The following is a 25,138-nucleotide window of genomic DNA, read 5'->3' as shown; positions in this document are numbered from 1 at the left end:
CCAAACTCAAAATAAGGATGCTGGTGACGTTTCTCAGCAGTTGATGAAGAAGGCTCCTCTGGCATCGCATGAGAAATATTATCATCCTTAGCACACAACTATGCTGCCTCGTTTTTATGGAAAAAGATTATTTCCACTCTATGCTTTGAACAATAGCGCCCACGGTGTTATAGTGCAACATGGCACAAGGTTTCGCTGGCACGTTCCCCTTCATGACTGTAACATTTTCCCTCATTAAGTGTACAATTCTGGATCCCGACAGCATTTGGCACATACACTCCCTCAAACTTCATGCAGAGAAAAAAAGAAAGCATATTCTACGTGCCCGGGAATACAAAAAGCACACTCCAGGATTTTCTTCTTCTCCGCACAAAAGGCCCACCTTGACTAACTTGTTTAGTTGTAAACCAGAGAGCAAAGAAATCAGCAACCTGCAGACTCAAATGGACAAAATACAGCTGGCAGGCTGATGTGAGACCATAACTCAAACCAGTCAAGGCTCGGTAAGGGTGAAGGAAACTGCACCATTGTATTTGTGGGAGGACTCTTGTTTTTTTTGGCAGAGAATGACAAGATTGTGGGAGGGAAAAAAAAAAAAAAAAAAAAGCACAGGCTGCAGCAAAACTAACCCTCCGGCTTGTAGTTTGGCCTCCGCGCCTGAACGATCCCGGCGCTGTGGTCTCTCACACACCTGCACATTTTGGACGTAGAGGCACCTGCACAGTTCTTACACCTCACTTCCCCATCAGCAGAGCTCAGCCACCCTGCCTGCCGATGCCAACCACTGCCAGTGGGTTCTCTGTTGCTACGAAGACTCGCTACAACACATTCAATAAAAAAAAAAAGAGAAGACTACTTCCTCAAACTGCCTTCCAATTAACGGAGAAGTCTGAGAACAAACAGCGTGGAACTAATCGTTGAACGCATTCATTCATTGACTCCACCAGGTGGAGCCAGAAATAACGAGTTTCTTTAAAAGCGCTTTCCCAATTTGTGTAAAACGTGCAGTATTGCGCGGCTCATTGAACTGCTTGTATTTCATTGCATTGTGTTGTCCCCACAGGGTGGAACGAGATGTGCGCTTAACAGCTCTCATTTCACCGTTTCAGGCTGCAGCCAGCCAAGGAGTGGATGTCTTGGAGAGACTAAATTCATTTGGTGTTTAGTACCAATAAAGGGCTGAGCAACAACCAGTGCGTTACGTTGCATCATAAAGCAGTTCCACAGTCACTTGATACATCTATAAATAGTTTGAAAAACAATTCAGGTCACACTCAAATGTCCAGCTCTATTTCAACCGCCCCCCACACATGTATAGTATTGGTTTAGTAGTTAAGCGTACATAAGAATACCATTTTCATTGATATTGCATAAATGTTTATTATAACTCTTGCAGTGAAAGAATATGGCGAATCCACTCTCATACAGATGTGAATTTACAGACCATGAATTCAGGCGTGTCTTTGATGGGTGTTATTTGACATAGCAGCGGATATGCTTGAAAACATTTCAATTTATATGACCGCTGTGAAGGTCTGAGACACGAGCGTTACTTCAGTTTAGCTTGAGACGAGTAGGAGATGTTTGTCTGCTCGGAGGCTTCATTTATTATGTTTAAATATTATTATTCAGGCCCATAGCAAACACAAGCAAAATCTACCCTTTTGGATATTCATAAAATAAAATACACACTTCTAGTTCACTTCTGCAATAAAGTGACTGCGGCAGTTTAGCACGTCATACAACCAATCATCATCATCACCTTTCCTTTCAAAACAAGGCACGCGTCACAATATACGCCATGTGATTTCCGTCCTTTCATGGGCCGATTCCAGAGTGTCACAAACCCAAGGTGGCAAATATATCATCTATGTCATCGTGGCTGTCCCAGCCGGGGGTCGGAGGCGTCACCAGGCATTTACTCCCGTTTGTTCGGTCGTCCCATGACGGTCCCGAGGCAGATAACTCGGGCGTCTTCCTTTGTCCCCTCGTCCGTTTATGTCTCACGCCAGTCCTTCGCTTTGAAGACTCAAATCGACTCCTGAGGGACTGGAAACGAGTTCTCAGCCGAGCACGTCCCCTCATTCCAGCAGAAGGCCGACCGGCTCTTGGCTCTGACCTGTGTGGAGATGAAGCCCAGCAGGCTTTCTGTCTGAAGGCCCGCAACTTCCTCTGGACGCTGCGGACGAGGACAAATTATGGAGACGGGGGCAGTCAGTGTTTGCAGAACCCATGTAATAGAATAATTAATATGTACACATAGTAGCTGCTTTATTATGGTAAGCCTGTGCAGTCTAATGCAAACCAACACATATGCGCTTACAAAAAGTACATTTATGTAGCTTATAAAATAAAGATAGGTAGTCCAGGCAACAGTGGGGTTTTATACTGAACTTCATTATACTCAAAGGGGTTTGAATGCTGTGCCCCACTCATTTAGTTAATTAAGGCCAAATGAGTTATGCAAATGTTCTAATTGCATCAGATTGCACAGGCGTACCCAATAAATTGACCACCGACCGACATTCTGCAGCTTCTCTCTTACTTGAAACCTGCAGCCTCGAGGCATTTCATCCTCCGGCACCTTAAAAGCAGGAAGGTCAAAAGTCGTTTTTCCTTCCCCATCTTCTGAGATTTACACCATGGGATCATTTCTTCTAGATGGGTCACCATGCCTGTGAAAGTAGTTGCCTCTTTCACTTGTTTCTTGAACGTTTGTTTCTTGTCATCCTTCCGTGTTTTCTGTGCGATGGATTTGCCCTTTGGTAACAAATACGTATCCATTATATGGGACGATCAAGGTGGAGACAATTTGCCATGACATATTCCGAAAATAATGGTATACATCTCATTGTATTCTCACATACCACAGTAAGGCCCCTGACAACTTTGAGAAAGGGCTTCATGTCAGATTCAAGACTGATACCTGAAAAAAGAACAGTAATGTCAATACTGTTTGTTCCATTGTTCCCTCTGCATGCTGAGTAAAGAAATTCAACACTATGTAACAATACTGCTGAAATCCTCTGGTTCAGATCACACACGGCTACATTTGAGGATTCATTTGTCAACCATCAGTGTCCATTATAGTTGTGTCCTCTCGCTGCCCTGCCTACACAAATCACGCACAACGTGAAACAACGGGGGAAAAAGCTCCACACCTCTTTCAATAGCGACACCCAAATCTTCCTTCCTCGTCTTTCTCCGGTTGTTTACGTTCGCCAGAGGTTTCTCACTCCGCTGCCGCTCCTGGAGGGTTTTAGCACAGTGACCATGTGGCGTCTTTATGATGAGCAAACATGCATCAGCGGGATCCAGGAACTGCGCCATATCGGCCGGAAGGGAGAAGTCTCTGAGGAAGGGCATGGGATGGGCCTCGGCTACTTCTCCGAGGAGCTGCAGGAGCTGCTGATACAGAGTGGACAGGCTGACCAGAATGCCGCGGAAAACCACCCTGACAAAGCACAAGGAAGGCAGATTTAGGTATGAGGAAGGCGGTGGTTTTCTAAACAAATACAAAACAAGCATTTCAAAAATACAGAAGTATTTTTTTTTAAGTCTTGGAAGCATCAACATAGAAAGCCCCCCCCCCCGTGCTGGATAATTCTGCATTTCAGACGTTTTAGATGTGTAAATGAGGAAGAGCGCACTCACCAGAGACGACTGAGCATGCTGCTTATCACCATGTTCAAGACAATAAACTCCTCCAATTTCAGATGCTGCCTCGAGAGTCTGAAGCATAATTCTCTTAAGGACAAACCCCCCCCCAAAAAACATTTCAGAGGTTTCTGTCAAATGACTCCTTAGGTTATTGAACCGCACCACCTTTGAAAAGGATACGTGAAAGCTCTGCTGCAGCGGTTCAGAGTGCAGCTAATCAGCTGGCCGGCTCCCAGCACTTTGAGGCAGAGCCACTCCAGCATGGGCTGACTGGGGACATCACACACCCCGGCATTGATGCTTAGTTGTCTAAAAACACAGGTAAATGTAGGGTTGCAGATCAGTTCGGATTTTTTATTAATTTGCTCTTCAGTAGACCCGAATTAACCTGCAGCATAGAAAAGTGCTGACCTGATGTGGAAGATGGGTGCCTGAGATATTATTTATTTATTGTTCACTGCAGTTAATCCATAAATGCTTTTCCACACGTTGCGTGACATTAAACAGCAAAGTTACTGTCGGTTATCATCATAAAACAGCACACTGAGCCGACGGAGCTTTTCTACGGACCTTTGAATCCTGTTGGGACACTGGCCCTTCAGCTCCTGGAGAGCATCAACAAGCTTCATTCTATTCAGCCTGTTTATGCATTGCTCCACCTGTGAGGGACAAGTGGCAATATGAGAAATAGATCAGTTGGTTCTTCTGTGTTTGCGGAGGGAGAAGCCTGAATGACCGGCACGTTTCCTCCATCACATCCAGATGTGGAGGACGTGTCCACGGTCCTCACCTGCTTCAGGCCTTTGAACGTCTTGTTGCCTCTGGCGCTGTTGTTCAGGACGTACAGTAACTTGTAGAGGACTCGTACTTCCGTTTGAAGGATGTCACTCCGACAAAGCTTAAGCACCATCTCATTTGCCGCCACCAGCCCTCTGACCCGTTCACCTGCGAGACAGCAACACCACGCACACGTGACCGTTCATTCGGGGATAAGGTAAAAAGTCAGGTCGGACCCGTGCGCAGAGCACGTGGGAGGCGCGCGGCATACGTGCAGGCTATTTGCTGCGGAGTTTAGCCCCAGACAGCGCAGTTTCATCGGCTATTTGCGCTAATGTGGATCCGAGTAACGAACCGTACCTGTAGAGGAGGAAAAATGTATCCGCACACAGGATACGGCGCCGGGAAACGCGATGTTTACCCTGTTCCACGGCTCCGCCGCCATGCTTGCCCACACCCCCTTTCCCCGGAAAACTAACGGAAGTCAGTCAGCCAATCACAAGCGAATATGTAAGTCAGCGTTTGTCTTAAAGGTGCAGGGACACAGTCAAGACCATAGATTTTTTTTAAAGGCCTTTATGTATCTCTGGTTGAAGACAGCACGCACGACACTAACTTCAAAATAAGAGCCATGTTCAAGTTTAAATACATGGAATTAAATATGACAGAACTATGATAAATAATTGCCCTTCAAAATGTTCTAATTTAATTTACTTTTTCACTACTTTCCCCATTTAAGATTTGCTTTAAAAGGTTTGATACTAGAAGGGTTTAATTTCAGTGGGTTGCCACTTTTCAGTTCTCCACCTTTTGAGAATGTTTGATACATTAAAAAAACAAAATAATATGTCTGCACCGTGTAAAAAATAAAATCCTTTATTTAAACGTTTGACAGTAAGTTACAAAAAAATAAGTAAATATCTATGCAAGCTGCTTAGTCAGCCAGGTGATCACTTGTGAATTCACTTTATCCAGCACAGAATCCTCTGACCTTCCTTTGACTCTCAGTCCATGATTGGCTCCTTTCACCCAAAAAACATCAACTTTCGCTTTCATTTCTTTTACAATCCCTTCAAAAAGGACCTGAGCAAGCAAAATGCAAAATAAGAATAAAAAAACAACAAAAAATGGAATCATTAACAAATAAAGACAAGTAACAATGAAAATACATATATTTATAAATAATAAATAATATTAAATACAAATAAAAAAATCTGTATAAACCCCTCCTCAACCGTCCTCACCCTGTCGCACATGATGTCCACATGATGTCGGTGCCTGACACACACAGCACAGACAGGTGGTCCGGGAGCCCCCTGAGATCCTCACTTCTTTGCAGATGAGCGTTCATCAGGGCCGGGGGATGCAGGGGGAAAGAGAGGCAGATGACGCCCTGCAAAGCATCCTCAGATTCTTCACTCAGCTGCCGGGCTAAAGCTGCAGCAGCCCGACATCCCATTGACCTGCCTGTGGATGGGTCACAGACAAGATAACACACTCTGGGTACTATTTTTAGGAATGCGCAATTTTGTCAGAACCTAGAAATGTTTATGGGAAGATCAACCCATATAATTAACAACATTATAAAATTGTAAACTTATTGATCACTGTATTGTTAATTTAAGATACAGCTATGTAATATAAATCAAACCAGCGGCGTTGCTTACCTCCAACAAATATCTGCTTTATGGTAAACTTCTGTAGAGATTTCAAGAAGTCCTAAGGGGAGGCGTGATTCTTAATCTGTTAATAGTTGCACATGCTTGTTGTGAGGATAAAACAGCGAATGTCATGTCTTGCAATGATGGAAATGCTTACCCACACAGCACGGTAGGCCTTTACTTTATAACCTAAGTTTAAACCTTTACACGTGAAACGGAAACAAAGGAAGCCATTCGATGCCAAGGCACGTGCCAGAGAAACCAGATGTTTAAAGTTCATGTCTCCACCCGCCCCATGTGTGAGAATGACGGCCGTATCAACATCTGTCTCCGACGCAGGGAAACACATGGCAGCATCCAGATACTTGGTCCCAAATGGCACTTTCACTGAGTCCTAAAGACCAGAACAAAAGCCATGAAATTATAGTTAGCTTTTGAAGCAACAGCTTGAAATAATTTCTTACGCCGTGCGTGCTAGCTCAAGATAATAACTTAATCATATTGGGGGGGGGTACTGTTTGATATTTACCTCGTCAAACTCAGCCATTAAACGAAGGCGGGACGCAGCCGTGTGCTGCTGGTTCGGCGCATGCGCAGTGCGAGTGGAGGAGAGGCGTTCAAGGGTAATTTCTTCTGTCTTTTAGGTCCATTCGCGGCTGGCAAACAATAAAGTTGTGCACTATCGCCACCCACTGGTACGGAGGGTAAATCAAGCTATTCATTACTTTGTTGAAACGACAAAAATAAATCTTATCAAATATAAAGAAAAAACAACATAGCTTGGCAGACAATGTTATTTGGAAGGTTCTCCTATGAACAAGTGGCGGCTGGGGGTTGTTTGTCTTTTTAAAGGCCACCTCATCCTGCCAGAAGTGTGATGGCAATGCAACTTGAACATTTAACAGTTAACACATAATGCAGAGTTAAATTAGAAATCCCACAATGTTTGCTTTTAGTTTGTATATTCCTTTGCAGCGGGTTTGTATGCATGTGCCTGGAAACAAATCACTTTGAACATACAAAAAATGTTTATTTAAAAAATGAGATGTGATATTCAGCGTCATACAATTAATTGACACTAAAACATTATTTGGTAGTATAGATATGGAGGATTGCTCTGGAGCTGGGTCGATCAAAGTTCATCCTTTGCCTGAAAAAAAAAACAAAAAAATGAAGTGATATCACGCGTAAGATAATATCTATGTTGGCATTTGAGAAAATGATCTGTGGTCGGAAGAAGCATGTGCCATTAAAACTTGAAAAAATATGATATGTAAACTCCAAAGAAAGGCAGCGTACTTATGCACCGCAGTTTGGATTGAACTTTTACTCATTGAAATTCACACAGGTTTTTTCGCTTATGCTGCCTGACTGCTGTTTGTAATCCTTCAAGTTGAAATGAGGTGAACAAAGACAAATTGACTCCAGTTCATGATAGTCATCAGTGCCAGTTTCCCCTCATACTGTGAAAGGAACATCGCCCGGCTGCTCTACCTTTTTATGTCCGACTCGTTTATTCATTAAGCTGCAGTGACACCTTACGCACACCAGAGGGAGCCACATTTTAAGATTAGAGCTGAGGGTCCCGGTGGGCCTTACCTTCGTCCTGTGGCAGGAACATGGAAACAGGTCATCGCTGGGCTGCTCCACAAGCTCCATGCCTTCTCGAACCTTAGGCTGTGTGACCTGGAGTTTGGCGTACTCCTGTGAGGAGAACATCGGACTCATTAAGGACTACGAGAGGCCGGGAAGAACAAATATGGAACCAGAACAGACATCTGTATCATGGGAAACCATCTTATCCAGAGACACATAAATAACCCTTTATGGCAGTGTGACTGACTCCGAAACTGCTGAAATGTTACCTGGAAAAGTTTGTAGTAGTAACAAAATATGCTGTTTCCCATAAGATGATTGCGAGCAAACTGCTGACCCGCACGTGCAATTTTCTTGGTCTGAAAAAAAAAAAAAAAAAAATAGCAAGAATCAATTATTATGAAATGAAAAAATAAAAATACCCTTTCAGATGAGAGTTTAAGTCATCCATGTTAATTCTAAAAGAGGCCAATACATTCCCACTGAATAGAATTACACCACATCATACTGGATAATGCCATATTCGTCATGGCCATCACCTCTTCATCGTGGTCACGAGCCCACTGGATCTTTTCCAGCAGGTCTCCAAGGTCGGCCCTGAGCGGGATGTAGTGCTCCCACGGCCGCAGCTCGTTGTAGAAGTGCTCGTAGTAGCCAGAGTCCTGCTTCAAGACCACACTGTCGCCCGCCAGGAGGTAAGGCAGTCGATACGCTGCCACAGTGCCGTCAATGTTTATCTGGTACTTGTACTGGTGGGGGAAAATGGGACAAAGAATAGAAATTAAGGGACTATCCTCAAAAGCAGCTTCTGAAATACCACTCGGTACTGCAGATGATCCCTTAATGGTGACTCCGCTTTATGTATTAAACCAGACCTGCCATGCCGCAGCACTCCCACCTTGAAAAAGTCAAAGAAAGAGACGTGTTTGACCAACGGCCCAAAAAGGCTCTCGTCGTGTTTGAAGAAGAAGAAGTTGGTGAAGGCAGCGTCTACGTAGTCGGGGTGAGCCCTGGAGAGCTTGACCAGCTCCAGGCGTTCCTGTCGACTGTCCCGGCCCCTCCAGAAGGCTGTGGCGTTCTTCTCCGGCCACGGGGGCCCCGTGTTGGCCTGCACCGACAGCATGTCCAGGCTCACTCTGTTCATCGGGTCGACAGTAGTTTGTTTTCCAGGTTATTTATCTCTGCGGCGCTCAAAGATATGGACTTGTACAGGTAATGACATGTGGAATCAAAGGGGGGATATTAAGAGCGAAAAGAACCTTATAGTCCTGCAGACAAAATAACGTCATCAAGTTATTTTACTTCACACCGTCAGTATTGCAATACTGAAAATGTACTTTTGTCATGCAGGGAGCAGCAGCTACAGATAAACGTGGAGAGCTAATATCGCTCATTACCGGAGGAGAATTTCTATGTGGAAGGCTGTCCTGCTGGCTCAAATCTAAATGCAAAATAAAATGATGTCTTTGCAAATGTATTTCTGCTGTCACACACCGGCGCTGGATAAAAGTGCACCAGGCAACGCGGAGGAAATAATGAGCATCTCGGCACATGGTTTATTTTGGTTCTTCATTATTCTGTCTTGCACTGTGACAGCGTCGCGGTCCGTGGACACACAAGCCTGGACAGCATATTGTAAATCACCTTAATGACTAGCGGGCGGCAATGTGCCTGAGCTGACCGTGACTCCCGTCTTCTTTGTAGAAGACGGCTGTAAACTTTTCAGAGCTACCAGAGAGGAAACCTTTTCTGGGGATTGCTCCTTTCAGGGTTCCCGGGTGTGAGTGGTAGATTTAAACACACGCCGAGGACTATTGCACTGACCTAATAGCACTACCAACCAAAGATTGCTGCACTTAATCCATGCATGAGGTGTGGGTGCCTTACCGTCCCATGGTCTCGAGGACAGACTCGGTCAGGTCATAGGTGGGCATGACAATGTCCCTGGTATTGTTAGAGCCACACCAAGAAAAGATGGGGTGAATCCTCTCAGTGGGTTTCCTCTTCTCCAACGGCCAGTCGCCCAGGTTAACAAAGAACTCCATGTCAGAGAGCTGCACCTGAACGTACGACACAACGGAAACAAGTGGCCAATTAATAAATGCAACAAAAAAAAAACGTGTTTAAGACTGAAACCGTTCCAATGTTTCCGTGTTAAGACAGATTGAAGGACGGTTCAAGAAGAAATTACCTTCCTGGTGAGGGACAAGAGGATGGCATCCATGAAGATTCTGAAGCCCACATGCTCTCCAAAGGTTTTCACGTAGACCTGAGAGAGTTAAAAAAATAAACAGCTCACCATTAAAAGAACTTTTTCAACCTGCCGATGAAGACCATGTAATATGGTCAAAAGCTCTGGAAAGCCAGTAAGAAAAGGTCCTTGTATTGCTACTAGTGTTTTTCAGCAACAGGAGTCGAGAGTAGTGCATAATGGGGGTGTTGAAACATGAACTGCAGGTTTGCTTCCATTGTACAGTCAGTTGGGAAGCGCAGACAACCGATACATTACTGGTTCTCAGGTAAAGCTAGTGCTGTGAAAACAGGGCTTTACGCGTATCACCGTTACAGGAAGCGGTAGGAACAACAGCAGTGGTCTTTTGAGGAGAACGTGCCCTTGAACACCTGGTACATAAGACTGTTGTTCCAGGTGTGTCACATAGCTGTAGACTCCCCTCTGCCCCGCCCACTTAACATTATCATTTCACCGTAGCTTTTCGCCTAAAGAAATGCTACCCTTTAAATCCGTAAACCGAGACGTATTTGTGTGTTTACTGTGAGAGGTACCCGGTTGTCTTTAACAGTGTAGTGACAGAGGCTCTGCCGCTGTCCGAAGCGCTGCGGGATCTCCTGCGCATTGAGATCCAGGTCAACGCTCGGGTAGAAGGCCAGGTCCCGGTCTATCTGAGGGAAGGACTGAGGACAGTGCATGTGGGCCTCCCAGACAGAACCACTTGGCTGGGGACAGTGGCAGCCTTCGTGGTAGACTGGGCCTGCGGGTGTGAGAACAAAGAAGCATCATTAAGGACCTTCGCTTTCTTTTAAAAGAACAACTTTTTTCTAGGAAACATGGAGAATGTGTCACCTTTGAGAATGAATGGTGACTTGGCCACGTGCTTGTTCTTGAGCAGAACGTGGATGTGGAGGTCCGTGTAGGTGGCGTACATTCTGTAGCGGACCAGGAAGGAGCCATCGTGACGATCGAGGACCTGGATCCAAATTCTGGCGAAATCCTCCGCTGGAGACACGATCTTGACTTCATACGTCTGCTCACCAGGCGATGTCGTTAAACTGCGAGGGAGGAAAAAAATGTGGAGAATGCGCTCCGGTTAAGAAAGAGCGGTGGCACCAAAACATCGTAACATGCCGGAGCGTAAGCCTCAGTGTAACATCGCACGGACCAAAACGCTTTGTTGCAAATAAGCACCATACAAAATGCTAAGCCATTTCCATAGTCTGGGTTCAGATTGAAAGTGCCAAATAATACAAATCCATTCCTAATACTTTCAGACTTTATATATTATAATTGAACATCACAAGTTGTGCATTTAAACCAGGAGATCAGTTGTCGCTGATGCATGCTACTGTTGTCTCCCTTGAGCACCAGTAGACAACAACGTGGTGTTTCTTTGTAGGCAGGTACGAAAGTGAGAAACGGATCCTTCTTGACACCCAGAGCGTGTGTGAAAGTGACACCCGAATACCGGTGGGTGCAGACTTTCACGCTCCGTCACCATTGCAAAGTTTTAAATTTCAACACCGTTGGGAGATTTTTACTAGGGTGTCATTTCTTTGTTGTCATGCAGTGAAGAAAGTACAGTCACATTGTCCTGCATCAATAACATTCAATGGAGCAATTTTGTATAAAAGCCAAGGACAGAAAGAAAAAGAACCACAGTGACCCAGATATGAGATGATATTTTGTTTTCATACTAAAAACTATTGAGGATTTTTGTCTTTAGTAATTTCTCCACGGAAAGAAGAGGAAGCTTAACGTGAGCTTACTCAAGTATTGAAGAACAGTGCATTTGCACATTTGCAGTAACAACAAACCCAAAGAAGGACGCTGCGTGGAGCATTTTTAAAGCAGCACCTTTTGCCATCAACATTTTCCACTTTGGAAAACTGGAAAAAGGGGGAAAAGGGAGAGAAACCGAGCGTTACTCACTTCCTCCCCGAGCTGTCTACCGCCTGCACGAAGAAGAACCGGGCCGGAAGTACGACGTTCGCTTCGAGTCCGGGTCCCCAGACCAAAGTGTTTGCCGCACTGGGGGACGTTGCCGAGTCCGCTTCGCCACCCGGGAGTTCGAGTCCCGAGAGACCCGGAGAGAGAACCAGCAGCAGCAGCGGCAGCAGCCAGGGACGAGGCCGGAGAGACATACCGGTCTCTGTGTCCTCTGTCTTTCACGGGGAGCCGTTACTTTTGTCCACGGGGTGGTTCACTGCCCGAACTTGCCATTGAGGTTTAAAAAAACAAAACAACATAACGTTATTACATCGAGCGAATGAATATAAATCTATAATGCTAGCTTACGTTTTGGCGTTAGTCCGTTCCGTCTCCATTTGGGATAACACATCTCAGAAGTGACACTGCTGATAGCACATGTCTGGTAACATAGGCGTTGTTTTCATATGCTCTCTGGGTTACGAAGAGCACCGTTAGCTAGCTAAGATCCAAAATCCAGTACAGTGAAGGGATCAAGCTGCAAGATTGACAACCGGGCTTTCCGGCATTTTGATTGGTCACCGCCGCTGTGACTCTGGGTCTGATTGGCTGAATGAGCGGTTTGCTCCTGCTCTGAAGCTGATTGGACAGAAATCCGGAAGTGAACCTCGTCCGCATGCCGGGGCCAGAGCGAGTTGGTGAAGCTGAGGTGAAAGGGATGAAAATGTTGAATGTGGTTTTCTTTTTAAAAGTTAATTCAGGCGAAGCATGGAACATTATGTATAATTTTCTATCAAATATAGCACCATTTCACAACTTGACATACTTTTTAAGTTGTGGTAAATCCTGGCAATGCCTTGCTGTACAAATACTGACGTTACATATAGGTAGAATTCAGGTTTTCAAAAGAAACCATTTTCGACCTAATATTCTTGGAATATAATATTCTTTGCAATATGTTTCAACTTAATATTTTGACATATGACATTTTTACTTTTTTTCAAAACATTTTTCGATGACGGAGTGAAGAAATTTACTGTAATGGACTTAAACTGTTTATTGAATTATGGGCCCAACATTCCAAACTGTGGTGGATGTAAAACATGTTTCAGAAATTTTATAAATTGTTATAGGATATACGAAATGTATTCTTTATAATGGTGATTCAATTTGTAAGAAATGCATTTGTGTGAGATTCATCACTTTTTGCCTCAATTAGTGATGAAGTAGGTAAGTAACGTTTAAAGGGTAAACATGATTTATTAAAAAAACAAGTAATACAGAGCTCTCAACTGTGTACATCAATCAATGTTTATTTCAGTTTGTTTTAGCATCAACATATGTTCAGTTCTTTTTTATTAGGTAATTTCTATTACACTAGTATAATATCAATAAGAACAAAAAGTGGTAGAATCCATTTAAATAAGACAAACTTTGCTGCCATCATTGAGAAAACCAGAGAAATGCCTTTTCAGGATACTACAGCGTGAAGAACTACAGAGTTCCAGTGATTTAGATGGAGCCAGAAAACCAGATACAGTACCAGCAGTAACAGGTACAACATATACAGAGAAAATATTCCAAGAATGTCTTTATCTTTTGTATTTTTTTTGTGTTTTGTTTCACCGTTCTGCCAAGATTGAGCTGTACAGTTAATATAAAAACCCAAAACATACTAACAAAACACCCTGTCAGTAGAAGTCCAATTTTTTAAACGTTCTTTTGATTTTTTTTAATAGTTTTTTTCTCTGCCATTGAAAGAACTGCACTGAACACACATCTCATTGACGGTACAGAGATACATTACATGTATTCTGTACAAGAATTACATTTCTTTCTTTTCTTTTTTTACATGTTTAAGACACCTCGTTGAATCAAACCATGTGTAATACTGAAAGACGCGTGACACGTCTTTAGGATTTCAGGTGACTGGGTCTGGTGAAAACAAATGGGTTTAAAGGCCAAGCCGAAGGAATCCCTCGGCAGCCTGACAGGAAGCAGGCAGAAACTACTAGTAATGCAGATGGATTAATTTGTTTTATTTTTTTAGGTTCTGTGCGTAGGAGTCACTGTGCATATTTTATGTGGGAGTGGTTTCGATGTGATCACGGAGCAACAACTTAATGCTTTTCTGCATAAAGGCCGGATGTGTCAGAAATGAATATCAATAATCCTGCTTGGTTTTTCGGATCGATTCAAAATACAGACAGATACACAAGTACGAAATATCCTCTTCAGTTAATGTCGATTGCCTGTGTCATGTGGCTACCCATTGACATGTACAACACAATCACAATATGATACACGACCATGTGTCGTGAAACATTTGTTGTTTTTAACATACAACAGCCTTCTGTTGAGAGGCCATCACCATCAAATATAGGACTGTGACAAGCGGATAGCACAGTCGTCAAGAACAATATTGAACAAAAAAAAAAATCAATAAAAATGAAAACAACATAACTACTGACTCACATCTGAACGTCACTGAAATAAATACTGTTACTTCTCCGGACCCGTTTACTGGTAAACAACTCACTAGGGAGTAAGCAGCGATTAAGTGGTTGTGACTCCAATTCCTCTTAATACTCCCCTAACAAAGACGTTGACAATCATTAAAATCATTGTTTGTGATCATGAAAAGAGGACCGCTCAAGTTTAACCCTGAAAAGTCGTCAAACCGCAACTTCTACAAGTCTGAGGTGGAGAGAAATGGGAGGTTGTCAATCACGTCTGATTCTTTTGGCAGAGAGAGAGAGAGAGAGAGAGAGAGAGAGAGTTCAGCTGCTTCACACTCGTGGCCCTCGCTGTCTCTTGTGCTCTCTCTGACACACACACATACACGCACACACACACACACACACACTATGGCTCACTGAACTCAGATCTAACAAAGGCAGCCGACGACGGAAACGGTGAACCAGCAACACCCGACAAAAATAAATAAATAATAACACAGTCATATTTCTTTTTTCCCCCCACAAAGAAAATTGACTTTTTTTAACTTTTGTAAATGCCCTTGAACTCCTCAAGTACGGCGTCATCTGTTCGGATCAAACAAAATGACGACGACAACACGTCAGTGGATTCACTCATCTTGTCTTGTATGGCACGTGAATAGTACATCGGTTGGTACTACAGCTGTGAACACACTGGGTCCAGAGTGCTTTTAACTCTTTCAGCCTTTGAATACGTCTCACAACAATCGGTTCATGGTTCCATTCAACTGTAGCTGGGAAGTTATATATTCCTCGTCATTTAATGCTTTTGTAAGCAGCAGCCACCGAAAAGTGAAATTACTGTGATTAGACTGTGAATAAAACGATTACATGCTACTGATTTGTGTTTGCACCGTGCAGCCCAGAGCAATTGGTAAGAATAACGTTTCAGCATTAGCATAAGTGTGAAGAGAAAGCTAACTATGTGTAGCGATATTGTGGCATTTCATATTTGCTGAAACTTAGAATAAAACACAAATGAACCGAAAATAAAAAATTGAAAAAAGGGAAAGGAATACGAGTTTTGGCGTAATAGCGATGCAGGTATAAGGTTCCCTTTTTATATATATTTCTTTGTCAATATTTCAAAAAATATAACGTTTTTCATAGTTTCTGTTGTTGGCTTACATTATTAAAGAAAACGTTTTAACGTTTTATTTCTGTATCTTCTGTTAAAGTAGCATGCTGCTTTTTAATATGGCAGTTGGATCTTTTTAATAGTCATCCATTTTTGTTTCATGCATTTCTTGGTGGTTTCCTTAAATTTATGGTATCTACACACTGAGGTCTAGAAAACCCAACCACATACACACACGCACACACACCCACCCACACGCCATTTGCCTCTCATCTTTCTGTCCTCATCCATTCCTGTCTAGACAAGGAACTAATACGTCCTCTTCCTCCAACAATGAGACAGTGCCGTAAGCGTGTCCAGAAGCCGTAAAGACAAAGTGCCTCTTGAGTCCCTCTTCTTCAAAAGCTCTCATTAATAGAGTGAAAGTCCTGTTGCGGCACAAGCTCCCCGCAGTCCGAAATGCAGCCTCAGCCGTTCCTTTGCTATTACAACTGGTACCACTTCTTGTCTTTGCACTTCAGCATCAGCTGTAAGGAGAAAAAGTCACATTCAGTCGATCGTGAGGAAAGTTGTCAGTGCTTGGTTTGAAGATGTTCTCTGCATTGTTAAAAAAAAAGAAATCATTTCTTTTACAAAGTAAAATTTACAAATCTTAATATAGTGTTGCATCAGCGAGATCTGACAGATTTCAGATGTATTTTTCTGTTTCAGGTTACCTCATCTAATTAGTTTTCCCCTTTTAAAAGAAACCCCCCTTTTTCATATGTCAACGATCGCGTGCGTCTTACCTCGTGGGCGTGTTTGGAGAAGGTCTCCGCGCTGGTCATCATCAGCGCGGTTCGGTCCTCCAGCTCCCCGAGCCTTTGGCCCCTCTCGTCGAGAGCGACGCGGGCCCTCGCCAGATCTCCCATGACCCCGCTAGCTGCCACCTTCATGCCCTCCATCCCCGCCTGCCCGGGGATGTGCTGGGCCAGGCTGCGAGAAGCCTTCCCAGCCGACGCCTCACCAACTGTCAACGGCATCAGGTGGGAGAGGAAAGTGAAGGCACGCAGGGAAAGAAAGAACATTCTGAGTCACCATGACGGAGTACTCGGTCCCTCCTGGATACTTGCTAATTACTGTAATTACATGTGACATTTCCAGGAGGGATCATTCCGGCCTAGAATAAAAGCCTTTACACAGAGAAAAAGAGAGAACACAGAACAACGCACAAAGCTCCTCTCTGTCGAAGTTATGAGAATTCCCTCCAAAGAAGCCCTTTAGGAAGCCTCTGTTCTGCGCTTCCGGTGTTTCTATCGGTGTGAACAGCTCCCCCAGCATCTCCTGAAAGGAAGGAAAACAGAGAAAAAGAGATAAACTATTGTTGCGTTTAAAACAATTCTGAACCAGTATGTTGGTCATTCTTAGAAAGCTGGAGTCAAAATCTTCTCCACTCTTATTAAAGTAATCAGAGTAACTGCTGTGGCTGCACAGTAGGTGGCACTATGGCAGCGTCGCGCTACAAGCTCCACCAACATACCTTGTGTATGTGTGCAGTGATGGCTCTTAAGAATATATACATGAATGAATATAAAGATGCCAAAGTCTACATGCACATACACATGCGCGCACACACAAACACACACACGGACGCTGTAAAATCCGCCCAGTTTGAGCTGACACCACACATGACGGGTGACATTTTACAGTAATGGCTTCTGTCAGCTACGGGCTTCACCGTGGGTGGGAATAATGGCACCTGTTTATTAACTGCACCAATACTTTTCTGCAGTCAGCTCCCAAGACGTGAGATAATTCAGATTCGAGCTAATTAAAAAGGCCCTACGGTAACATTCTCATCACACATGTGCCTTCCATTACAACAAAAGCTAAATGCCGAGATGTTGAATGACAGGGAAAGAGACGGACACACATATTATGTAGCTACAGGTGAAACGACAGGAGGTGGATGGATACCTGCAGGTTGTCACACATCTCCTGGCTGTATGTAATTCTCTGGATCTCTGTCGGGGAGCTGAGATATAGTGCCTGCCCCCCGTTGGTGAAGCAAAAGGTTCTAGCGATGCGCATGTCCGTCAGAGGCAGGTAATTCACATCCATCAGCGGTCTCAGACTGGGCAAACTGTGAGAAGTGCAATAATTATAAGAGAGTTAGACACCAGGACACTGGATCATAATAACTACAAAAGTAAACCGCCACAAATCAGAGACAAACCAAGCAGGAATGGGTTTTTCCTAAATTCAGACTTAAACAAACCACAGGATTCATGGCTGAGCCTTCGTCTGGGACACAGCAAAAACACTATAATCAAGAATACATTGGCGCTGTAATTTCGGCATTATCTGAGTCATACCTGAGGGTCATGACGTGTCCGTTTGCGCAGAAGCAGGCCAGGCACACGCTGCCGCACACAGACACCACGTCGGCCCGCAGTACGAAGGACGACTCGGTGATGTTGTGGACGAAGAGGCAGGACTGCGAGGGCATCAGCACGACTTTGGCCTGCTTCTCGGAGCACACCACGGCCAGGTGCCCCTCCCCGCAGTTGTCCTGGGAGGACGATGGCGAAAAGTTGACCAGCTTACGCCTCCGCGGCCGGTCGGGGTCCTCGGAGGCGTTGGCGTCGCGCCAAACCTCGTGGGGGCTCTGGATGAGCGCTCCCATGCAGTCCAGGAAGCTGAAGCGCAACACCGAGCCCTTCAGCATCAGGACCGTGCCTGGGAGTGTTCGAGTCAGCAGGCGGGAAGAGGGATGTCATGAGGTCTGTGACTACAGTCAGTACCTGATTTGAACCTTGGTGTTATGCAAAATATCTCAATATGAGTTTGACGCATGTGGTCTGGACATTTTGTTCTGAATTGATCGTAATAGTGAGGTTCACTGTGCAAATGTTTTAAACAACACGTGTGAACAGACAGAATAACAAATATTAAAAATGGAGCATAAAACCACAGCTTCAAACACACAGAAGTTAAATACACTACAAAAAAAACCCAATATGCTTGAATAGATTCTTTTAGTGATGAGTGAATAGTTTTAATTGTCATAATATGCTTCTGAAAAAGAAAAAATGTTTTGATTCGTTAAGTCTTTGTCTTGCTGTTGCTGCTGACTAGGCTGAAAGCACTTTTAACTCTTCTGAACGGATTAATTAACGGTATTCCCAAACTCCGTTACAAGCCAAAAGGTTGAGCCCCCATGTGCAGAAAAACTGTGTACGCATCCGATAGTTAAATGGGACTAAAGACCTCTGAGCGGTTCATAAAACCTTTGTGATGGAACCCTGGCGTGGTCGGACTCACCGCTGGGTCCGATTGTCACGGGCTCCTCCATCCTTTCCTCCTGGTCGGCAGGAATGGACAAGGGAATGAGAAGGACCATGCCTAAGCTGGTACCCACCCATAGACACGGGGTGGGCATTGCGTCACTCTTGCGCCCGTAGGACTCTCCGAACTGCAGGGTGGTGATGGCCTCTTTGGTGTCCCGGTCGATGCTGCAAACACTGGAGCTGCGCGAGCGGCTGAAGGAGTTTTCACGGCTCTCTGTAGCGGCCCACAGAAGCACAGCACAGGTGGACAGGAGGCAAGAGGAGGGGGGGGGGGACATCAGGCGACGACGGGAGACAGGGAGCGAGAGAGAAGACAGGAAGCGGAAAGGACGAGTTGCAGGAGTTATGGAAAGGGAACAGCGATGGGGCGGGAGAGGGAGCGAGGACGGTGGTGTGACAGCGATAAGGGGGAAGAAAGACAAATATTCACAGATTTGATAGGTAACGTAGGACAAAAACAAAAATGCAACGTGAAGACGTAATACATTGAGAAGCAAAGTGACATTTGCCGTTTAAAGAGACAACAGATTTTTACATTCTGAGGTGGATTCAGTGGCCCGGTAGCACAATCAGATGTGCCACACATGTCTTTTCACAGCCACACATACACACGCAGACAGACACAAACTAGGCAACTTGGCAAGGCCAACACACACTGGCTGTTGCACCAAATTTAATAAATTCCTTTAAGTCTGTGAGAGTGCTCCCCATTCGCGTCCTGCATTGTGAGCTTAAACCCTCCATCATAAAAAGTATTTCTGTATTGGTGCATTTCTTTCTGAATTATTCAGAGCCGGGCGACGTGCAGCACTTCATGCCCGGACTAATGTTACTCGCAGTGCAGACTTTACGTAACAGCAACTACAGATGCGTGCGAAGCGAACACATCAAGCTGACATTAAAAAATGACTACGACAGAAGTTCAACGTGTGCACTTTCGAGGCATGACGAGAGAACCGCAATCCAAAACAGGTTTGAATAGTCCTCCACTATTTACGGGGGGGGTTAGCAGTGCACTGCGTTACAGATGGCATCACACCTCGGGACATGAGTACGCCATTCGAGGCCTTCCTATAGACAGGGCCACAGGACGAACTGACAGAGGGACTTGACGGGACGGACGTGTACTCAGCAGGACAGCGGTTGATGGGTGTGCGGCCGAAGCCCCCTTACCTCTCTCACTCCAGCAGTAGGGGGCGCTGGTGGGGTGCTCGTCGTGGGAGTACATAGTGACTCCGTGAAACTGCTGAAGCATTGCCCTCCTGGATGCATAGCCTACTCGTCCCCCACAACATGAAACCCCCATATAACAAACCACACCCCCGTCGTGGCCCGAAGGAAACACACACACACACACACGGAAAGACCAAAGCCAAAGACCAGACAAGACGGACAGATGAACAGCAGAACCGGAATGAAAGAAAGAAAAAGAGAGAAAGGTCCAACTGAGTGTGGAGCTGGTGCTTCAGATATATACAGAGACAGAGAAACGGCGCCTGAAAAGGAGGCCCCTTGTTTATGTTTCTGGTGGCCACACAACCTGCTGCTGTGCAGCGCTGTTGCACAACGGCCGCATCTTTTTATTACTGCTTTCTCGGATACGGCTTCAACTACAAAAACATTTGGCGTGGATCCCAGTTTCCCCCGCCCAAAAAAAAGAGGAACAAAGAGTGTAAGGAGTCGGTTTTGGAACCAATTTAAATTTGAGATGAAAATAAATCCTGCACAAATGGCACCACAAAGCTGCGGATGTCAAGGAAATTCTTGTTGATGCGTATTTTTTTTGAACAGTATCATTGAGGCACTTTTAGGAGAGATTATGGCATCATGACAACATGATGCCGCTGGCAGTCACGCAGTCTAAATAGCCTTTTGCTGTGAGCCTGGGCGGCTGCAGCTCAGTTTTGCCGCGTATCGCTGTGGTGTGCTGACGCTGTGTGACAGAGCCTGTGGGGCGCTGGCTAATGAAAGTCAGGCACAGTGGTGCTCTGAAAGGACACGGGGACCCCCGGGGGCCCTGACAGGGAACTAGAGGCGGTGTCAGCGAGGTGATAAGGGCAGCCAGACAATCTGACGCGCGTAGACGGGACGGAGTGTGAGATTTATAAAGTGGTACAGGCGTGCACTTGTGCAGTTTAGAGACACAAGCACAGACACCTGGAGAGCACACAAATCTATTTAACATTTCAATCTACCACCAATAAATGTACAGAGCTCTGGGCTGAGCTGTGCTTTAATGAGAATCAACATATACAATGTAAAGATTATGTACCGCATTGGATACACTTTCCAGTATTAAACTCTGAGCTTAGTTGGCACATAGATATGGAGACATATTTGACCTCAACATCCATCATTTTAACAATTAAGGTTAGTTAGTAGTAATTATGGCAGTGATCCAACATGGACATATTTTAGTACACAGCTATGAAATAGCAGGTCCACTACTACTGGACAGGTAGTGACTTGGGCGGAGTCAGCTCAGCTCCAAATACCACTGTTGCTCGCACTTGTGAAATGTGTGATATCATGTGTAAATGACCACCAGCAGTGTTCTTTTACTTTGATGATCCTGTTTCCTACTTTGATTTTATGTGACCTTTATTTTGACATCATACTATCTGCTCACGTGATCAATCGCTCGCGCTCATGCTCGCGCTCACGTTTGTTCAATAGAAGACACGAGAAGCCACGTTACAAGACAATGCAGGTTTAGAGCCAGAGATTTAAAAATATCGCTGTAACCTTAACTAAAGTGTTCTTTGAAGTGTTATATCATTCAGTGTTTTGATTAGCTTTGGCAGTAAACGTTTGAGAAAGACTTATTAAGTTGCTAGATAGCTCTCTAACGTCTAAATTAAGCTAATGGCGGCGGACTTCCCTGGATTACCACTTTATAGCACCCTTTGATATGCGGAGCGAGGTATGTGGTTCATTGTAATTGCATTTCATTGTAGGTTATTTCATGTAAATTCATTTCATATAATGACTTGCCTGCTATGCTGTTATCCATGTATGCTAAAGTGCATTTGTCAAAGGATTATTTTGTATCTGGCTAAATTGCCTTTGTTATTTCCCTTTTTAGTTTTCACGGTGTTGGTGCTATGCACACTCGTCTAAAATTAAAGTACACCCATCTGGAAACACTCCCAAGCCTGTTTATTCCAAGTTGAAAGGATGCTACATTATGTGATCCTATAACATGTGGGTTATAGTAAATACTGAATGTAGGTGTTACAACAACAACAACTCTCTCTATGCAAAAAAAGTCTTAAACAACCACTGCCAATTGCATGATCACATCTGCAGGCAAAGCCAATAGCAGACTCATGCACGTCTGTCTTCAATATTTAATAGGTGTGTTGCTGAAGACGGGAGGCATGGAAATGTAGACTGTACATCGAGTGCGTCTTCCCATGCCATTTGCCTCCTCGCCTGGCATGCAGGCCTCATTAACATCGGCCTCATCTCTCGCACCGTTCGCTGACCTTTAATTATTCTAGTAAACCTGCTGGCTTTTCACTGTGGTAACTCAGTGCAACTGATAAACAACGGCGCCAAGGGAAGGCAACCGGTAGGGAGAATGCAACAGTGGGCCAAAAAAAACCTAGACTATTGACACATAAAACGCACATTTAAGTGCAGACAAGGGCTGTTGTCACTTTATAAAAAATAAAAAATATCACATGGGTCTCTTATAGCATCTGATTGACAATTAAAAAAATTTAGGGTGTTATTGAGTTATTATTGAGTATAGCCAACATTCTAAAGTGATGGATTCAATGGATCGCACAAGAGAGAGGAAAACTTTACATTTGTAACCCAGATTAAAAGCTGGTTTAAATGTAAACACAACATTCCCACGATTAGATATGTTCCAATACAATATCAGTATTAGAAACCACCCCAAAATCCTTTATTGGGCATCGTCAAGGTCACCATATGCATCAATCTGATAACAGGTTATCATATAGCTTATTTACGTCACACAGGAACAACACTATTCATCCTGATCCGACGGCATCCTATCTTCTGTTGTTGTGACGCCCTGCGACTTGCACCTGGCAGCCTCCGTATTCATTACACCCGACAGCATGGTGATTTTGGAAGCACGAGCGTACTCAGCAAGTTGCACACAAAGTAATGCAATGCAATGTAAGCCAAATTCACATTTCGGCCCTGCGAGGCTGTGTGTCCAGATTGGAAAAGATTCATCCAATTACATCCAAATATGGGATTAGACAGATTAATTATAGCTGATTAAAAATGTGAGTGGCCAAAGTTGTCCTTGGAACATTTTATAGGGTGAAAGGAAGAATCCTTAGCGAGCTGCATTGCAGGAATTCATTCTTCGCACTACAAAGTGAGCGTCTTTGTTTCTGTACAGGAATCGCTAAAAACAAGGAACCCAGAAGTCCCATCATGTCCAATTCTGCCCACTTTGATGACCTTTGTCAAATGATTTAAGCCGGAGCCACATTCTCCGAGTTATTTCAGCACAACCAGAAGGACACTGTGTACCACTTAACCACACAAAGACCAGGTTGTTATCCCTCAGACAGACAATTATATGCTTCTTCAGTGTCAGACAGGAGCCGCGAGGGTCTCGCTCACACAGAGTTTTTCAAAAAATAAAACTTTTGTCGTGTTGTTGTCGTGACCTGGTGCATTCAAGAAACGCCGCCATACTTATGAGACCAAACGTCGTACTACTAAGGTATCATTCATGTTGACAGATCGCAATGACCCTAATGCAGCCAATTAGGATTTAGCACAGTTACTCAATCAGTAAGTCAGGATGGCGTGCAACGGGTACATCCATCTCTCTTTTGGTTACCTTAAATAAACCAAGCCGCTTCAGATGTCGAATCAATCAAGGAGGTCAGTTTCATAGGGATGTTTTCAGAGGTTATAGATGCATCAAAGCAACTTTGGAAGGAAGCGACCACGAGACCTTTAACAAAGCAGCTACAGCGCAGCCAGTGGCTTCACTGAGACATTCAGTCTATGCTAATTTAAAATGCCTTCCCTCTCAGCTCCAGGTCACTGTTGTATAATGAGGTTGATGAAGATGGCCGTGTGAATCTAATTGCAGAATTTGTGTTAAGGGGTCAACGGTGAAAACAGCACTGCTTCCATCCTGTCTATTATTTAGAAGAAATACTTTGTATTATCATGTTTATTAAAATCCTAACGTCTGCACAACTTTATTGTCTTTGGGCCGTGTCGCTTCTGCCTTCGTCAACAAATCCCCCCACTCCGTGAACCCCTGTTAAGACCAGCACATAAAAATGCCAAGGAGTATTTTAATGGGATTTTTTCCCACAATGTTTAGTTTGGAATATAGATATATAAAATGTCCTACTGGGACAGAATGTCAGGAGTCCTGTTAAGATAAAAGAGCGGTACCACATATGTACAAGGGTGTCAATGCACACCTTGAATTTGTTGTGTTGTTGTTTAAGTTCAAGATTTTATACAGTGTAGTTAAATGTTGATATACAATCCCGACAAAGAACATTTTTTTCTGTCTATTGTCTCAAAATGATGCTGGTGGTAGGATCAGGTTACGTTCCCACTTGACATATGCTTATTTGCTTATTTTAGACTGGGGGAATAAACCCACTAAAGAGCCTAAATTATGTATCCTTTACAACTAGGTTAACAAGTTGATGGTATAACATGTTCATAAACACACTCATAAATGCACACAATTACTTTCTATCACGTACAAAGGCTGTAAACACGCACACGCACACACACACACACACACGTCCAACTGAGTCAATCGTTTTTAGATGGGAAATGTCAATGTCAGAGTGGGAAGTATTGGATTTCAAATGAAGGAAAATAAATGTTCGATTTGTCATTGAGAAATGGAGATTATGATCGATGTTCTCTTGTGCTACTTAATCACAAATTGTATCTGTATGTACACTTAAATTGGTTGTTATAGTAACAACAACAATAAGAAAAAACTGTTTTTCTAACATCAATTTGAAGATAAAGAGTTTATAATCACGCACAAACAAACAAAGACGTGTTCGCTTCGGCTCAAAGAACGTGGATTTTGAGAAAGTCAGGAAGTGTGGCCACACTACATAAATATTGTGTGCTTCATTCCTACATACAAACTAAAAAAAAAAAAAAAAACACATCCAGAATCTATTTATGAGAAGGTAAAAAAAACATGGCTGAAGACAACTTCACTTAGTTGGGAAAAGTTAATCGTGAGATCTGTTGCAAAATTGCTGCTTTTAAAATCAAAATGAAGGTATGCAAAAAAAAAACACTGGAGAGGAATAAAATAAACTCAGTTTAAAAACGTCATATTTTACCAACCTTCAGGAGCAGAGGACACGGTTGACACAAGCAAC

The 25,138-nt window shown here is 43.9% G+C and overlaps 1 protein-coding gene across 1 annotated transcript in view; it reads right to left on the bottom strand.

Annotated features, from left to right (window-relative positions):
• Positions 1–1,360: 1,360 nt before the first annotated feature.
• LOC120834296 (uncharacterized) overlaps positions 1,361–25,138 on the bottom strand; it is a 99,541-nt gene continuing 75,763 nt past the window's right edge. Inside the window, 29 exon segments of the mRNA XM_078091422.1 lie at positions 1,361–2,179; positions 2,546–2,760; positions 2,868–2,926; positions 3,162–3,454; positions 3,655–3,732; positions 3,841–3,969; positions 4,231–4,320; positions 5,381–5,520; positions 5,682–5,708; positions 5,711–5,904; positions 6,105–6,156; positions 6,256–6,492; positions 7,698–7,802; positions 7,964–8,053; positions 8,234–8,443; positions 8,593–8,830; positions 9,582–9,754; positions 9,886–9,963; positions 10,479–10,684; positions 10,777–10,982; positions 11,860–12,092; positions 12,380–12,560; positions 15,922–15,959; positions 16,221–16,441; positions 16,644–16,755; positions 17,389–17,554; positions 17,787–18,150; positions 18,736–18,975; positions 19,935–20,036. Of these exon segments, the coding sequence (XP_077947548.1) occupies positions 1,840–2,179; positions 2,546–2,760; positions 2,868–2,926; positions 3,162–3,454; positions 3,655–3,732; positions 3,841–3,969; positions 4,231–4,320; positions 5,381–5,520; positions 5,682–5,708; positions 5,711–5,904; positions 6,105–6,156; positions 6,256–6,492; positions 7,698–7,802; positions 7,964–8,053; positions 8,234–8,443; positions 8,593–8,830; positions 9,582–9,754; positions 9,886–9,963; positions 10,479–10,684; positions 10,777–10,982; positions 11,860–12,092; positions 12,380–12,560; positions 15,922–15,959; positions 16,221–16,441; positions 16,644–16,755; positions 17,389–17,554; positions 17,787–18,150; positions 18,736–18,975; positions 19,935–20,036 (4,817 nt within the window). The 3' untranslated portion in view covers positions 1,361–1,839.

The sequence above is a fragment of the Gasterosteus aculeatus genome, chromosome 16 (genome assembly GCF_964276395.1).
Source record: "Gasterosteus aculeatus chromosome 16, fGasAcu3.hap1.1, whole genome shotgun sequence".
Lineage (NCBI taxonomy): Eukaryota > Metazoa > Chordata > Actinopteri > Perciformes > Gasterosteidae > Gasterosteus > Gasterosteus aculeatus.
The sequence above is the reverse complement of the archived record's forward strand: the minus strand, read 5'-3'. Positions and strand labels throughout refer to the sequence as shown.